Source organism: Ornithodoros turicata, chromosome 6 (genome assembly GCF_037126465.1).
Source record: "Ornithodoros turicata isolate Travis chromosome 6, ASM3712646v1, whole genome shotgun sequence".
In the NCBI taxonomy this organism is placed as follows: Eukaryota; Metazoa; Arthropoda; class Arachnida; order Ixodida; family Argasidae; genus Ornithodoros; species Ornithodoros turicata.
This window is the reverse complement of record NC_088206.1, coordinates 45,902,936-45,921,052: the sequence shown is the minus strand read 5'-3', so window position 1 is coordinate 45,921,052 and position 18,117 is coordinate 45,902,936. Positions and strand designations below refer to the sequence as shown.

The window sequence follows — 18,117 nt, the reverse complement described above, 5'->3', positions numbered from 1 at the left end:
TGAAAGCACATCTCATTTCAAAACCGAAACGTGGTGTCGTCGGATGTGAAGGCGTCGCGGAGTTAGATTAGATAAGAGTTAGAAAATAAAAATATGGAGGTGGTGGTTCCTGCAAAACACAGGAGCCGGCTACTCCGAGACACTTAAAAATAAAGATTAGTACGGCGGAGTTAGAAATGTGACCTTACGTATTTAGCTTGTGTGTATCCATATATTCAACTATAATGCTCATTGTTACCCACCGGCTATGTATTGTATTGCGGGTTGCGCGCCGTTGCGGGTGTCTTTATCTGATAAGACGCGGGTTGCGGACCGGTGCGTGTAGTGCACTTGATTGTACAGGTCGGATGCAGTTCGAGAAATTCCGACCCGCGCAGGACTCTGGAAATTAGTGAAGGACATTATATTATGCGATCCAAGTAGGAGAGCAAACAGGCAATGTCACAGATCCGAAGCCAGAGCTAGAATGTCAGACATAGCATTGTGGATTTCTAAACTTATGTACAAAATTTATAGTAAATAAAAAGCCGATAGTGTGTAAGGTAAACTGGTTCTGCTTTTGCTATTGTGTCTTGTATACTTTTGCAGTGCCAATTTGCGATTATTACAATATCGCATGCCCATACCAGAACAGCTCCAATGTTGCTCCTGGTCATCTATTCGCTGCTGCTTCATGGGCATGTCCAAGCGCTACTTGGTAAGTTGCTTCTTGTGTGCTCAAGTTTGCCCTCTATGCCTTTGTGTTCCCAGATAAAGACGATGCGAAGAAGCGTTTCTAGCGCTGTAGGTCCCCTGGGATCGGCAACTTGGTTCAATATAGTTCACTCTATGTAGACAACATATTAATTTACGTAAAGCTTTAAAAACGAATCGACCAGCTCTCCAGTTTGTAGCTTTCGTAAGTTCGGGAGTAGTACTACGGAGTGTCGGCTGAGTCCGGTGTCCAGTTAGTTCCCTGGCAACAGCCCCTAGCTGCACGATATAGATCACCCCTCCCGCGGTGGCGCCGTAGATCGCGCACCATATAGATGACCCTCCAGCGGGGCTAGATTACGGTCACCTGCTCTTCCAACATGCAAGTATAAACATGCAAATAATACAAATACAATGTTGTAAAACAATGTAATAGTTTAATAGTTGTAAAAACAAAAATATTTTGTTCTGCCAGTCAAGAGAGATAGGTGTAAAGATCAATAGCTGTACGTCCCCCCCATTCATATCGTACACACACTACAAGTTTCATGAAGAACACAGTCAAAGAGATTGGTTTGAGATTCGATGACCCGGAGCACGATATCAAAACACTATGCTAACATTTGAGGAATAAAATCAAAGCTAGCAATAATTACTCTATATCAATACTTTTGATTAAACACAACTTTTAATTAAAGAAGGTCTCAAGAAGGATGACAATCAAAATTAAAATTCTTAATACAACACGCCTGAGCTTACTGTATGTGACCACCATCATCACGACAGCAATCACAGCGCTGACAATTTACCCTAACCAACACAAGCAAACAATAGACGTTATCAAAGGGGGAGACACAACTTTTAATTAAAAAAGAGCTTCTTATTAAAAGACAATTAAAAGTACCAGTGATAATTATTCTGTGTTCATATTATTCGAATTTAGAGCACAACAGAGAAGCAAAATCAGGCACATCTATTTATAGCAGAAAGGAAGGGCGGATAGACGCGAAAACTTAATCGCAGTGAGAGAGAGAGAAAAGAAGCTAGTAGACGCTATGGGCAATGGTTGACCTGCGGAATGCCCTTTAGTTCTTGAATAACGTCGAATCACAACATTCACAGACCCACTTAAAATAATACACTTCACACGGGAGGGGGGGAATTTACTGGCAGAAGAAAAGGAGAAGTAAAGATAAAAGGGGAAAGGTCAGCCTTGCAGCACGCCGGCTTGCTATTAAAAAAATGAAAAAGGGAAATAAATAAAAAATGAAAAAGAAACCTGGCTCACAGGGAGCCCAGAGGCCCGTATCACGCAGAAAGCGGATCACCGCCTTTGTGACACTGCACTGGCTACGTCGCAGCACAGGGCCAAGAAGTATCGCGAGGGAAATGTCAGTCCGTCCGTCCGTGCATCCAAGCTCTGAGAGGCGTTGCCAGAGCACGGCTGGATGAAGATGGTGGCGCTGACAGTGGAGGAGCTGATGGGAGATATCGTCTTCTACGGTGCCACAGGCGAAAGTGAGAGATGGGACGCGGCCCATTTTGTACAGGAGTGAACGGGTGAGGGCTACGTTCAGCCGAAGACGATGTAGAAGGGAGTCTTCTACGCGGGTAGAGCGGCAGCCGATGACAAACTCCGGTGAAGCGTCGATGGAGTGCAGGAATGCATGAGGTCGGTAGCGCCTACAAGAAACTGGCGGGTGGCGCCGCAGAGACACCGTATTAGCAGGCGACACGCAGACACCGGGAGCGGCAGTAGGGGCACAGGCGTGGACGCATCAAGCGTGGCGCGTTTCGCAGCCGCGTCAGCACAGGTGTTTCTGTGTAGCCCCGCATGCCCGGGTACCCACTGGAGGCAGATACGGTGGCCGAATGAGCAGAGGTGGGCGTACTCCTGAAGTACCACGGTACGCAGATCACTGACGACGCTCAGGTGGTATGCTAACAGGAGTGCCAAAGACGCCTTGCTGTCTGTGAGGACGACCCACACATCAGGCACCGATACTACGATATGCCGCAGAGCGGCGAGCAGACCGAGCAGCTCCGCATTCGTGGAGGACACTGTATAGGGAAGTCGGAGGGCGAGGTGATGGTTTTCCTGCGAGACATAGAAGGCCGCCGCTGATGATTCATTCGCTACCGACCCGTCGGTAGAGATAGCGCGGCTCTGCGGATAGGCCGAACTGAGATGCTCCAGCGCGAGCTGGCAGGCTACTACCACAGACACGTCGTTCTTCCTCTGGAGGCCGGGGATACTGGCACAGACCCCGGGTCTGGCAAGAGCCACATCGCCGGTGCGTGCAAGGGCAGGGAGAACTGTGCAGGGACGGACCCTTTGAGGCGAACGAGAGTACGACCGAAATCAGAGGCCGGGCAGTCCTCGTCGACATGGCGAAGGTAGTGTAGAGGGTGCCGAGTAAGGTACCGTGCGAGAACGCGGAGTGTTGCGCTGTCCCGCAGGACATCGATCGACGGTTCGCGTGCCTCGGCTAGGACAGAGTAGTATGTCTCGGTGGTGGAAGGGACTCCCAAGCAGACGCGGAGGCTCCTGGCTTGGCTAAAGACGAGATCTCGATTTCTGCTTCAGCTGAGGCCATGCAAGATAGGAAGGCTATACCGGATAGAACCCAGCACGAGGGATTGGTGGACACGGCGCAGGTCAGAGAAGGACGGTCTCCATCGCGAACCAGCGAGGCAACGAAACCGCCACGTAGCTGTTGATCTTGGTTGTGAGAGTCTTAATGTGGCGAGACCAGGAAAGGTCACGGTCGAGTACCACGCCCAGACACTTGCAGTACAGGACAAATGGCAGGGGTGAGCCTTCAATGACGAGCGGAAACGTCTTGAATGATCGACGAGTGAACACCATGGCCACAGTCTTGCTGGGTGAAACAGAGAGGCCGCGGTCGGCGAGATACGCGACGATAACATCTAACCTCCCTGCAGTCGATGCTGAATGGCGTCGCGGCGAGCTACAGATGTGCATGAGCAGATGTCGTCGGCATATAGCGTGAGACGCGTGTGGTGGGGCAGCAGTGCAGGAAGAGAGGCCATGATGACATTGAAGAGCAGGGGGCTGAGCACACTTCCTTGAGGAACGACGCGGCTAACAGGGTGGGACTTAGTGTCCCCCTCAGTGGTCCGAACAAGCAAGAAGCGGTCACTCAGGAAGTCCTGGATACAATGAAGGGGAGCGCCTCTGATGCCAGTTTCTTGCAAGGTTGCGATGATGGCACTATGGAAACCGCTGCCCTTTGTTTACGTCCAGGAAGACCGCTCCAGTCATGCGATCTTCAGCTCTTGCCTGCTGCGTCTCAGTCCTCCGCGGACGACGCCAAATCAACTGGAATGCCGCGGGCCGATAGTTGGTCGGCAGAGAGATCGGCTGCGAGGCGAGCGCAGCAATATCCAGCTCGGTGCGTGCGGTGGCTAGGGACAAGGCACGGAATGGGTGCCGAAGCGTGACCGGAGAAGAGAGTCCCTTCATCACGTTCCAGATCCGAGTCATGGGGGTGTGGGGAGAGAGAGAGGACGCAAAACTTCGCCAGCGGTCCAGCGCAAGCTTACGTAAATGGCGCTGGACGGCCTTTTGGATTCGACGGGCGTCTTGCCGGTGTGCAGGGTGTTGGGTGCGACGGGCTCGTCTCTCAGCACGGCGACGTAGAGCACGGAGTCTAGCGTATTCGCTGTCCACCGCAGAGAACTGCGCAGGTATACGGAAAGCCGTCGTAGCCGCCTGTGCAGCGTTGGTCACGGTGTTCCCGAAAATGCGCTCGTCTTCCAGCGTGCCGCTTAGAGAGACCGAGTCGATTTCCTCGGCTTGGCCGAGTCGATGGCCGGATTGTACTGCCGCCAGTTCGTTCGCCTAACAGGGTGGAACGTTGAGAGCTGGCGAATGCCCCTGACGCCGATTAAAACAGGGAGGTGGTCGCTACTGAGTGTGTCAGCATCCACGCGCCAGACCAGCTGCCGCGCTAAGGACGCCGAGGTGACTGTGAGGTCCAGGCACGACGAGAGGAACGCTGTGAAGAGACTGTGGTCTGTAAAGAAGCTTTCGAGCCGCTCTCCTCTTGCATCGGTGTGGGTACTACCCCAGACGACATTATGAGCGTTGAAATCGCCACGTAGTACGAAAGGCGGGGGAAAGCTGGCAAGGAGCGCGGCCAGGTCATCAACATTCTAGTTGACTGCCGAGGTCTGACTAGGTGCGACAGGACTAGGTGCTGACAGTAGCCGTGACGATGCCGACTTGAGTGCGGCCAACAACGGCAAGCTACCTCTAACCCCCCCCCCCCCCCCCCAGCGCGGCTTCGTGCACCATGGGGCTCAGCGGGATGAGTAACATAATTATACAGACGGAAGTCAGGCGACAGTCCACATTCTGCGATACACATGACAGGAGATTTATGACGCCATGCAAACTGGCGGAAGTCTGATATCTTCGACCGTAGCCTTCTGGAATTCCTCTGGAAGATGGCAGTGGTTTCGTTGCACACTGACGTCGAGCGCTCCATGCCATTATTCATTATGGGTGGCAGGGGCACGAAAGCAACTGGTGAGCAGTGGCTCCAGAGCAAGCACAGCTTGAACTGCTGACAGACCAACAGACGCTGGAAGGTGGTGAACGATGTGCTGTTGATTTGACAACCGACGCGTAGGCATTGTGGGACCGGGGTGCTTCGTTTGTTTCTCGTAAGGGCTGTTCACTTCTCGGAAGGCTCGCAAAGTGCTCCGCAGAAACAGAGGACGACCGCTTCTCTGGCGGCACAGAGCTGGCCTTCCCATTCAGGACCCGTCGCCGAAGTGCGGCAGCAGCAGCCTTGGCAACTTTACATGCACAAAAGGTCGCAGTATGTGGTCTGGCACAATTGGCACACTTCGGCTCGCGCCGAGTAGCGCACTCTTTATAGTCATGTGGGCCAGAGCACACATATCTTCGTGGCCCACGACAAGCCCTTGCATGGTGACCGTGCTTTTGACAGTTGAAGCACTGAACGGGAGGGTCGATGTACTCAGAAACGCGGTAGCACGTGAACCCAAGGGGGAATCTCAGCAGGGAGCATGTGGCCCGGCTGGGAAGTCAATAGGACGCTGGACTTCGTGATTGGAGTGGCAGATCCGTCGCTTTCACGGGAGAGGGCCACTTCTCTTGTCACCAGCGGTGACACCACGGGGTTTGAAGGACTCAAATAGCTGGGCCTCGCTGTAGCGGAGGGATACACCCCATATTATGCCAGTATATATATATATATAGTAGATACTCATTGAACGATGCGACAGCACCAGGGGACACGTGTTTCGCCGTGTTTGCGGCTCGTCGGCCCTGGGTAGCTGCGCATCGTTCGAGATTGGCAAACCAGGGGTCACTCAGCGAGCGATATACACCTGGGAGGGTGACTAAGCACTCCTCAATGCCACAGTGCAAGCCAGTGAAGTATAAAGAGGGGGAAAAGCCATTAAAAAATAAGTAAATGATGCTAGACGTGTTTGTAATTCAAACTTACAGATTAAAATGGCTGTTGAGTCAGAGAAAGGACTGCAACGGAAGGTTCTTTATTGCCGGCTGGGTGCCAACTGAACTCGATCAGGGTGGCCGAGTAGAATGGTCAAAGGCTGGCGCGTAACACGAGGGGCGTGCAAAACTCGATGTGCCTGCGCACGGCGCACGCCATCTGTGTCGTCTGCTACAAAGCCATTTTAATCTGTAAGTTTGCATTACAAACACGTCTAGCATCATTTAGTTATTTTTTAATGGCTTTCCCCCCTCTTTATATATATATAGTGTATGTATGTATATATATATATATATATGTATAGCCAGTATAGTATACCCGTATACAAAGCCGGAATACGGGGCTCGACAGGAATATTCGCAAGCGACTTCAGGCTGAGCAGGCAGAGCGACTTCAGGCGGAGGGGAATGAAGGATGAGAGCGCCCTGCTTATTGGTTCGATGATGGAGCACTTTCTCCTGGGTCGCTGTTACGATGTCATGGGTAATAAGATCAGGGTTGACATTCCAGAAAGAATCTGAGTCGCTCTTGCACTTTTGTCGTCGCTCATCTGAGTCGCTCTTGCAAGACAACTGGGATGCCCCCTGGGAGATTCTCTTTGTGAGTGACGACTTGAAACGGCGGGTCACCCTGTTGGTCGCCGACGAGCATGCTTTCCATGCGCAGGGCGCTGTCAGGGCCCTGCAGGTCAGGAGCGCCGTCGAGGCCGGGCATAAGCTCCGTTGTTGATGACTGTGGCCCGTTATCGCCCCCGAGAGCGCTGCTCCGGCGCCAGGCAACCGGTGACCGGCTCCGGGCACTGAGCGGCCGAGCAGACCTCCGGGAGTCGCCGCTGGCACTTGGTGCGCGGCGTCTCCCTCTGCCCACGTCCATCCGACGGGGTTGGAAGGAGCAGTAGACCAGCAGGTGCAGTGATTGAAAGCAGAGAAGAGAGTAGAAAAGGAACACGTCCGTCGGGTTCGTGCACGGGAGCTGTCTTCTTTACAATGCACGAGAGCTCTGCCGCAACCACCCAACGCTTCCTCGGAAGGACCGAGTGGTCGAAGGTCATCCTATGGACGACCTCCGCCTCTACGTCATTGATTACGTAACGCCACCGCGCAAAGCATGCTGGTGAGCAATGTGAGAATTATCAGCCAATCAACCGACGTGTTTTTCCGGCTTCGTGCCCACCACAGCAAAATATAACCTCAAAAGCTATTTTCACTGGTGAAAACTGAAGAAAGAAATGACTTTTGGCGTATAGTTTATAGATTTTGTTATAACATTATGAGCCATAAACATCTTCGGACGCCTTCGGACACCTTCCATTCGTAGTGCTATTTTCGTAAGGTTTGCCACCACGTGTAGATTGAGAGTTTTCAGTAGGACTTCGGGAAATTTCCGGTATGTTTTGGGAATCGAATAATCAAGCTATGTTTATGGTACTCAGGGATAGATCTTCAAGCTTCTGGCCGACAGACACCGAAGACTCTGTTTAGAAGTTCTTGAGAAGCAGTGTAAAACCGGTATGCTGTAGATAAGGGTCCTGCAATGCTCCATGAATGGATAGGAGCGATTTCTGATCAATCCCCCATGCAGCGCCAGCGAATTGGGAAGTGACGTTGGTCCAGCGTTGAACTTTCGCTTCCAGGAATCTGATATGGGCGTTTCACGAGAGATTGGTGTCCAAGATAACACCAAGGAATTTATGGCACTTCACTTGGCTGAGTGTATTATTGCCAAGCGAAAGGGGGAAGGCGCTCATGCGTTTCCGCGTGAATGGGAGTACAACTGTATTCTCAGCCGAGATGCCCATACTGGCCTCCGTGAAGTAACGCGGAATCACATCCAATGAGTTTTGAAGGCGGCGCTGAATCGCTGGTCATGATTTACCAGTTCGAAACGCACACATCGTCTGCATATATAGAGAGTTGAACTTTGGGATAAACACAACGTTCGAGATCCGCCATAATCAAATTGAAGAGGAAGGGACTTAGTACACCTCCCCCAGGAAAGCTTTGGGTCATACACTTTTTTGCGTGTCACCGTCCCGAGTGTGGACGAACTTTTTCCGACTGTATCTGACCGTATCATAGGCACGTTTGACATCGAGAAAAACAGCCTCGCGACAATCCTCTTGCGGCTGTTGGTGTCTTAAACAGCAAAATTTCTGCGTGGCTGTCCTGGTAGGTGGTTATGTATAAATAAGTTTTTCAAGATTCAAATCACCAACTGTGAGTCTGCGGAAGCGGTGTGTTTGTGTTCTAACCCTTAGTCCTGCGTTTCTGTGCTGCAGTGTTTGCGATGGATCATCACCAACTCCCCCATTTCATACCTTTTATAGCTTTGGTCTTAAATAGCAGTCACGACGTTCATAAGGGAGTCTACTGAGCTACGGTGACGACGGAAGCCCGCCAGTTTAACAAAACAGGAAAACGTGATTCCTCTCGAACCACCATTCCAGCTTGTGCAAAACCATCCGCACCACCAACACAACTAGTAATGCTAACCGGGCGAAAAGAGGAGAGGTGCGATGGATGCTTTCCAGGCTTCAGTAACGGGACCATCAAAGCTTCTTTCTCACTCGAGAGGAAAGAAGCTTTGATGGTCCCGTTAGTGAAGGACGTGTTTGCATAGAGCTCTTCGCTAAGCCTATTTTGCTCCCCTTTTTCTGCCACCGTTTCTTTCAAGGCTACCCTGCTCGCTGACGTTCCGCCCTATGCGGACAAACCGTCCGCCTATCAGGTAGCTGTAAGGTACAGTACCAAGTGCATCAATTAACGTCGCAGTTATCAACCGCGGCGGACCAAGGCATGGAGGACGATGCTCGCCAAAAAGGTCTGGCTAAGGACCCCCTGGCAACTTCTGAAATGCAAGTACGCCCAGTCAGAACAAACGCCCTCGTATTGACACCTCAGACAAGGGTGAGATAAGCGATTCTGATGAGAAATCTACTGAAAGTGATAGTCTTACAACTGCACTTAACAAACGCAGCAATGATGTGGATAAACGATCTCTCAGATAAAATGGAAGATGATGAGGGATTCATCACTGGTGCACAAAAAGCAAAGGAAAGCAGGAATACCTGTTATTATGAATACCTGTGAATAAACATATACCCTCCCCCCCTGTCATTATGAGACCTGTCAATACTAAGGAATCTTTCTTGCAAGTAACCCCAAACAACATTGCTAAAGAAGTCCAGCAAGCAACTCAAGGGCAAATTAAAAGCCACCGTTTCGCAAAGGACTGCAGCATTGTGATATCGGTTGCGTCTCTGCTTGCTGCCAAAGCCTTGCTTGCGGTAACAACGCTTGCCAGTATTGCTGTGACCTCACGAGTTGCAGATTCATATACAAGAAACATACGGAAAATAGTTGGACTCAGGTTTCCATACAGTGATGGACAACTGTTGGATTTCATGCAACCCTATGGTGCTGTGGATGCTCGTCGTCAAAAAGCCTTCAAGGAGCAAGACGATGGAGACATATGCGTCAGGAACTACACTAGTGTGATTATTACCTTCAAGTCTGATGTTCAAATGCCGGACTCTATAAAACTGGGATTTGACACGTACAAAGTGTATGAGTATTTTACACCAACCCAATGTTACAACTGCATGCGGTTCGGCCACCTCGCAAAGAATTGCAGACCTGCCAAGTTGGGGGAAAAGGAATTAGGGAGACTCCGCTGAAGGGGGGGGGGGGGCGTTTTTGCGATTTCGAGACAGTCTTCGCTTCTCGGTGCCACTCGACGTCGACACACTTTAAGAGAGCAGACTCGTTGCGTTTGTGGGTACATTTGTAGGCATTTATTTGTACATTATAAGTTAAAGTATAGCAGCACTTTCTATTGCACGTGTAGGAACTATGTCACACAGAACGTCACATCACACCAGCTACACCAGTTCACCAGGCTGTAGAACCTTTGTGGCAGCAGACCTTGCTCTCTTCAAAAACTCCTCTGAATATGTCTGGTTGTGACATGGTACACTGTTCTGGCACTTTGCCAACAGCACATGCCCAAGGGTCTTATTCGACATGGATGCCCGGAACTGTGTCCTTGTTTTTTTCACAATGCTGAATTGTCGTTCACACTCAGCATTGCTATGCGGTATGGACAAGATACTGAGCATAACTTTTGCAATACGGCCAAGCACCACGTTCGCATTGTCCGATCCAAACGCTATACAGTTCGCGATTGGAATGTCAAGTGATGCGAACGCATCGGTGACCAATTTGGCGATGTTTCGCCCACTTGCTTGTCCCTCCAAGGTGCTTAAGCTAAGCATATGGCTTTCGATCAGGCCCGTCTCCTCCACATAATATGTCACAACAATCGGGTACAGCTGTGCATGGCTATCATTGCTCCCATCAAGAGCTACTGAGAAAACACTTTGTTTCAGTGCGCGTATTATACGCTCCTGTGCGTAGCTTGCCATTCCACCAATAATTGCCGTAGTCTTAGTTCTAACAGAACCGTACCGCTTCGCGACGTCCGAAGTCGGGAACATCTTGCAAAGCAGAGGACCCACGTGGTCGGCTACAGTCAGAGGGATGCTATGCTCCAGTAGAAACCCGGCAAACAGGCACTCGCGCGGATAACATCGTTGCCACTGTCGTGTTTTTGGAAAAAACGTGAAAGTTCATGCTGATTCTCTTGGCACTCAAGGTGGCTTGCGTGCTTCACGGATGCAATGTGGGCAGCAACGTCAGTCTTCCCGCCGTGCGAAACGCTTACGTCACAACAACAAACCGTGCAGAAGGCATGGTGCTTTCCTTTCCGTGACTCCACAATACAACCAAATTCATTCGTATATTGCTTCAAAAATCAGTGCAGATACTTCTTCCGGTTACGCAGAGCCATGGATGCAGCACCGACGGCATCAAAAAGCAGAGAGAAACGAAAGTTATTCTTCCGCGAGTGTTCTCACGAGTTTACTCCTTGATGCGTCCTTCGTGCGCGCAAAAATGTAGCTCCCCCTTTTTATTGGCTAAAGTATGGATGGCAAACAAGTGACCTCTACCCCCTTTATCATTGGCAGTCTCGAAAATCGGATTGGATCGACTGGAGCATGGCTCGGGGTTGCGGTTTCTGCCTATGTGGCCAGACCAGAAGGGGGCGCCTCGCTAGATACGGAAGAAACTACGTTTTCCGGGAGATTTCGGACGCAGTCGTACAACCGTACAAAAAGATCAAAATCCGGGAGTCTCCCGGGTAATCCGGGAGACTTGGCAGGTCTGGAATTGCAGAGGCACCACGCGCTGTAAGGTATGTGCAGGGCCACAGGACTATCGTGACTGTGTTGCGAGAAGGGAAAAGAAGTGTGCCAACTGCAATGGCCCCCACGCAGCTTCCTATGGCAAGTGTCCCCGACGCCTAGCCGCCATGAGAGCAGTCAAGGCTGATGCCTATGGTAATGAAGAAGTAAAGCGTGATTTGCAAGCTGCAAGTAGCAAAACAAAACAAAAGGCTCAACAAAAGAAAGAACAGCTTCTGCCACCACCGCGAACGTCCGAAAATTTCCCTCAGCTGCCACAAAGGCCAGCTAAAACAAGGACCAAAGACAAGGAGGAACGAAAGACCACAGGCCCACCACCAGCAAAAAAGCCTCCACCGCCTCCAAGTGTGTGGTCTACTGAAGAGTCTGCCGAAAGTTACAAGCCTACCCAGCCACCAGTGCCACCAAGGAAACTCATCCCTCGACCAGACAGAAGGGTTCCACCCATAACAGAAGTCTCCTTGGTCCTCCAGATTATTCCTTTTGTCCTGGCAGCATTTAAGGCTATTGTTGTGTCTCTCTCACAAGCCCAACAACTTCCCGAGGTAAAACAGGTTCTAGCCTTCGAACCTGAGCTGCTGAGGATCATTACGCAAGCCTGTCATGGATAAAATCTACAGCAGTGCAATAATTATGCAGTGTAACTGCAATGGATTTCAGGGACGAATCAGTGACGTGCGAAACTTTTTGTTACGTTATGCTATCCCAGTGCTAGCGTACATAGAAACTGGAATCAGCAGCACACTCAGGATCTCAAACTATGTTTGTTACATGTGCCCGGGTCACAAGAGCCGTGTACTGTTAGCAATCAGGAGTGATATTCCGTCGGTTTCTGTGCAGTCATCTAGTGTCGGCTCTGTGGAATGTTATTGCAAAAGCACGCCTATCTACAAAGAGAGTTACCATTGTTGCAGCATATATACCTAAAAAAAAATGCAGTTGATACTAAGCTATTACGGACATTTATCTCCTTGCTACCTCAACCCGCAATAATATGTGATGATGTCAATGCTAATTCCCCTCTATGGGGAAGCAGGAAAAAGGACGCAAGTGGACGACAGCTAGAGAACATGGTTATGGGCCTTGATCTTACAGTTCTAAACGATGGCTCTCCAACGTTTTTACGTGGCCCAACCTACAGCAGCTGCTTTGATGTGACACTGTGCACAAATGATATTGCACAAGACATTACATGGGCTGTGGATCTTGATACAAGAGGAAGTGACCACATTCCAATCTATATTATTGAAGAAAGCTGCAGGCAACAAAAACCCAGAAGGTCCCTTACAGTCTACAACTGGCATGATTTCCGGCATAAAAACGCGGCATTCCTTTCAGGCTGCGGATCTCCGAGAGACTTTGCAGCAAAAATACAAGAAAACCTTCGGGAAGCAAGCAAGACGGTTACAGTACGTAGTGCATATACAAATATTATTGCTAAATTCCAGCAACTCAGGGCCCAGCGCAGAAGGGCTGAACGACGATTCAGACGCTCAGGGGACCTAAGACATTGGAAGGAGGCCACTGCACTCAAAGAAAAAAATCAAGAGACATCTCAGACAATTAGCCATCAAGAAATGGACCGAGACTTGTGCCTCATTAGATCCTTCAACAAGTAGCACCAAGATATGGCGCATCATAAAGAGCTTGAAATCACTTCCCAAGCAAAACATCCCTTTCCGTGCCATTGCTCTGAAAACTGGGATCTCGGAAAAAATGATTGCTGAAGAATTCCTTACGACAATAACAAGACCGTCTGAGGCCTCTTCAAGCCCCACGCATATACAATCAGCCCGAACTGCTTACGTAAATGTACTCGTGTCCAAACATAAAGGAACACCAGAAATGGATTCAAAATTTACCATGGGTGAACTACAGCGAGCACTTGCAAAAGCATCAAGAAAGAAAACAACCCCAGGACATGACAAAATTACTTATAAATCGCTGGAAAACCTCGGACCAACCGCCACCCAACAACTACTTGACATCTACAATAACGTATGGGAAAACTGATGCTTGCCCAAGGAATGGAAAATGACTCAGGTCGTACCAATCCTCAAACCAAACAAAACACCCACAGATATTCAATCCTATCGACCTATCAGCCTCACCAGCTGTATAGGCAAGGTGATGGAACGTATGGTACTTTGCAGGCTACATTGGTGGCTGGAGAAGCACAATGTCTTTCCGGACGAACTCGCAGGTTTCAGAAAAGGCCGCTGCTCAACGGACTCCGTTATGGATCTCGTCTCTGAGGTTGAACACAACATGGCCCTGTCTTATATAACAGTGGCAGTTTTCCTGGATCTCAAGCGAGCCTTTGATACGATCAGCCATCCACATGTGCGTCAGGGACTCTTAAACGCTGACACCGGAGGCCGTGCATACGACTGGATATCTGACACCTCACTGAAAGGACTATAGAAATGGTTACAACAGAAGGAAAAACAAGTGCGATTACAATAAGTCATGGAGTACCACAAGGAGTTGTCATCTGTCCCATTCTCTTCAACCTCATCATGTATGAGTTGGTAAAGCTTCTTGCTAAACGTGTTAAAATCACCATGTATGCAGATGATCTATGTATATGGGTCTCAGGACGGTACATCAGTTACATCAAGACAACACTCTTTGCTTCTCACTCAACATGCTTTGCTGCTCTCAACATGCTTTGGAAACCATCGCTTGTTTCCTAGAAGAACGTGCAATGGACCTCTGCCCAGAAAAGACAGTTTACATTGCCTTCACCCGTAGGAAACCAAAGGACGTCAGTCTGGAAATAAGACGCGAACAAATCAAGAGGACACATAGCCACAGATTTCTGGGAATAGTCCTACATCAAAACTTCTCTTGGACCCCAGAAATAAATAAACTACAACGAAATACTAAGACATACTCAAATGTCATGAGGATGCTGGCTGGCATGAACCGAGGAAACGGAAAAGCCACCCGAAACGTTCATCAGGCAGTGATAAAACAAACACTTGCCTTCAGCATCCCGCATCTTCATGGCATACCTCCTAAACAAGAAACTAAGCATAACAACTTACTGGGAAAAAGCCTCAGGATTTGTCTCGGGCTACCAAGAACACCCAGAACGCCAATAGTCCTGCTAGAAGCACGCGAAACTCCAGTTGAAGCACTACGGCATCAAGAGACACGACGGCACATTATCCGGCTACTTACCAGGCACACGGATCATTAACTACCTAAAAAAATACAAGCCCGTTACAATAGCCGAGCAGCAAAGACACTTCTGGAGTTAAACACAACCCTTCCCAAGAAGAGAGTCCACACTCTACGACAAGAACACCCACTATGGCTCCTCCTGCAACCGAAAATCTGCACACAGATCCCAGGAGTAACTACAAAGGCGGAAACAGATGCCTCTGTGTTAAGAACACTCTCCCTCGCCCACCTGCAAGACAACTTCACTATGGAGACAGTAATCTACACTGATGGCTCAGTTGCTGCAGGAAAACCAGCAAGTGCCTTCGTCGCTGAAAACACAGTCAAAGAATACAGGCTCTCACACGACACATCCTCCACCACAGCGGAGCTTTACGGCATACTGAAGGCACTCCGTTTTATCAAGAGATCCGTACACAAAAGTTGGCTAATATGCACCGACTCCAAATCAGCCATACAGGCAATCACCAAGCAGTGTGACAACAACTTTTTGGTTTATAAAATTCTTGTCATCTTCCAAGAGGTCATACAAAATGGACACAATCTAACTCGATAGTGGATGCCCTCCCACTGCGGAATTCCAGGCAACGAGGCTGCCGACAAGGCAGCAAAAGCAGCATTGCAGAAGACCAAACTTAGTGCCACACCCTTCTCAAAGGCAGACAGCAAAATCCACCTGAAGAACACAGTTCAACAACTCACTAGAAACCTCTGGAAGGCATCTCTACGGCCCGCAGATTACCTCTCTGCAATAGATCCAGGTCTGACAACAAATATCCCTGTCAGCTTAGACAGAACTATTCAAACCGCTATTCACAGGACCCGACTGGGACAATTATATACAAGAAAAACACTTCACAAAATGAAGCTAGCAAACTCCCCACTCTGCAGAACTTGCAACGTCCCTGAAGATACGCATCACGTCATAATGCATTGTCCAGTGTTTGAGAAACACAGAAGAAAACTTCAAACGACACTGGAAAAACTTGACAACCGTCCATTCAGCTTCTACAAGATTCTTGGACCTTGGCCCAGTCCTCAACAACAAGACAAGGCCATGAAAGCATTATGTGCATTCTTGAAGAATAGCGGCATATCGAGCTGCTACTAAAGAACAAGTGTAAACAAAACACAATTGTACATGTGATGCTCACTACAGAGTGTCACGTATGATAATCACTGCCATTTTGGCGAAACTCACAAGAAGTGGAGCTGCAGGCGTCCTTTTAGACAGCCACCAATTCCGACTCCCGCTCAGTTAGTGAAGAAGAAGAAGAAAGCTTCTTTCTAGCTGACGGGTACCTGGCCAGATCTTCATGAGGTGTTGTACATCAGCAAGATTTTAAGGCCTTCAGTGTTAAGATTTCTTACAGCTGAATAAGTGATCCCGTGAGCACCAGGGGCGACTTGCGTTTGCGACAAACGAAGGGCAGTTTTACGTTCTGGTAGTGAAAAATACGCATCCAGTGCGTCCGACGGTAGCATTACACGTTCAAGATCCTCGCGAAGTTCAGCCATGTATGAATGAAACGTTGCGGTTCCCGCAGCTTCCGCCGCCGCCGCCACAGTTCTCCAGAAGTCCAGACCTACTTGTACATCAGACTTGTTGAGGGTGGAGCCACCTGCTCAATCATCAGCGAATGTACTTTCAAGGAGTTATGGTCACGGAAGGCTCCGCTTCTGGATCCTTCCACGGCACATCTCAACACTTTGACTGGCGAATCCCTCGGTCTCAAAGGGACACTCCAAGTGACAGTTCGTCATAAGATGAAGACCGCAAGACTTCCTCTATGTGTTGCATTGGGACAAGGTCCTAGCCTTCCTGGCCGGAACTGGTTCTAGGCATTGGGACTCAGCGTAATCTGCTTTTCCAGGTCAACGACGTTGGATGACGTCATTGCGCATCATAGCTCAGCATTTCGCTCTGACCTATGAGACCACAAGTACGAAGAAGTGCAGTCTTCTTAATCAGGTCGGGATAAGTACGGTTAACGTTCTTGAATATGTGGCACTCCATAACCCCCCTCCCCCCTTTTGGGGGATATGTATATATGTATATATATTTCTGGGGATATTACTGCTTTCGACTTCTGCTGCACGGACTTAACCGAACGGCGCGCTGGGACAATATCGGAGACTAAACTCGTACGTCGAGCGTTTCGCTTAGCTCTTCTACGGCAAGCACGTAACAGCTCCCACTGAGGCTGGTTTGGTTGTTTTAAGGAAAAAATAAAATGGAGATTTTGGCTTCTCTAAACTCCACCTGAGGTTCTAGACCTCGGGTGGAGCTGTTACGTGTTACGGGCTCTAGGCCGGGCTCCTGCTGCAACGATACGTGTTTAGGAGACTCGCGAAGAAAAGTTGTCAACGCCTCTGCGAATTGCTCCGCAGACACACTGTGATGACTTCTCACATCGCTCCTGGAACACCTTCCAGTTGACTAGCTTATTGTCGCGTTGCATGGTACATCCACGGATCGCTATGTATGTCGGCAGATGATCACTTCCTCTTCCATCACAATCCGTACACCATGACGCCTTCCTGAAGACATCCTTCGAGCCGATAGAGACTCCCAGGACATCCGTGCTGAACTCCATACGCAGAAATGTGGATGATCCATCATTCAGTAAGCGTCCGTGTTCTTCGATGATATCGCTCCATATTATCCCTCTGGCGTCAGTCTTCGGACACCCCTCCACAGTAGGTAATGTGCAGTAGCGTAGCCAGAAAAATATTTCGGGAAGGGTTCGATGGGAACTTTACATGGGGGAGGAGGATTTCGCCCTCGTTCCCCTCTCCCAAATGCACTATCGCTACGGTACGGTACGGTTTCGGGAGGGGTCTGAACCCCCCCTCCTCCACTGGCTACATTACTGGTGATGTGCATATCACCTACGACAATGAATGGAGATTGAAAGCTTCATAGAATATGGTTCACCTCACGTTTCGTGAGCGTTAACGAGGGTGAGATGTAAGGGCTGACTACAGTGAGGAAGGCGTCACGGCGGCGTAATATACACACGACTTAGTCTACTGCAATGCCCAGTGGGTGCACAGCAAAAGTCAAGTTCGCACGCACAAAATTGTCCTGGACGAGTCCTCGCCTCCTGATCACACAATGTGGTGTCCAGTATCCACTAAATCGAAAGTAATCTTTGACATAGGCTTGCTGATGGCTAGTATGGGGTCTGATACTTAAAAAAAAACAATTTGAGGTCGGGAAGCGTGAGCAGCATTCCGGGACACCCCCTCTTATAAGCCTGGCTTGGCCTGATAGCAGAGGACTACGCAAAAAATCTAAATTTATAGGGTGGTGCGTGAATCACGTGAGACGTACAATATTTGGGCAGGGTGTAGAGGGACATATCTGAGGTGAGCAATTCCCTTCTCGCGGCGTGACCTGATAACAACACCGATAACACGCCCGAGAACACTCACGTAAGTGAAAGAAGAAGACAT

The 18,117-nt window shown here is 49.4% G+C and overlaps 1 protein-coding gene across 1 annotated transcript in view; it reads left to right on the top strand.

The window, feature by feature from the left end:
• The window catches only part of LOC135398565 (uncharacterized), a 168,598-nt gene that overhangs the window by 30,452 nt on the left and 120,029 nt on the right, over positions 1 to 18,117 (top strand). The window contains exon 2 of the mRNA XM_064629955.1: positions 589 to 697. Within this exon, the coding sequence (XP_064486025.1) occupies positions 640 to 697 (58 nt within the window). The 5' untranslated portion in view covers positions 589 to 639. The remainder of the gene's footprint in view (positions 1 to 588; positions 698 to 18,117) is intronic.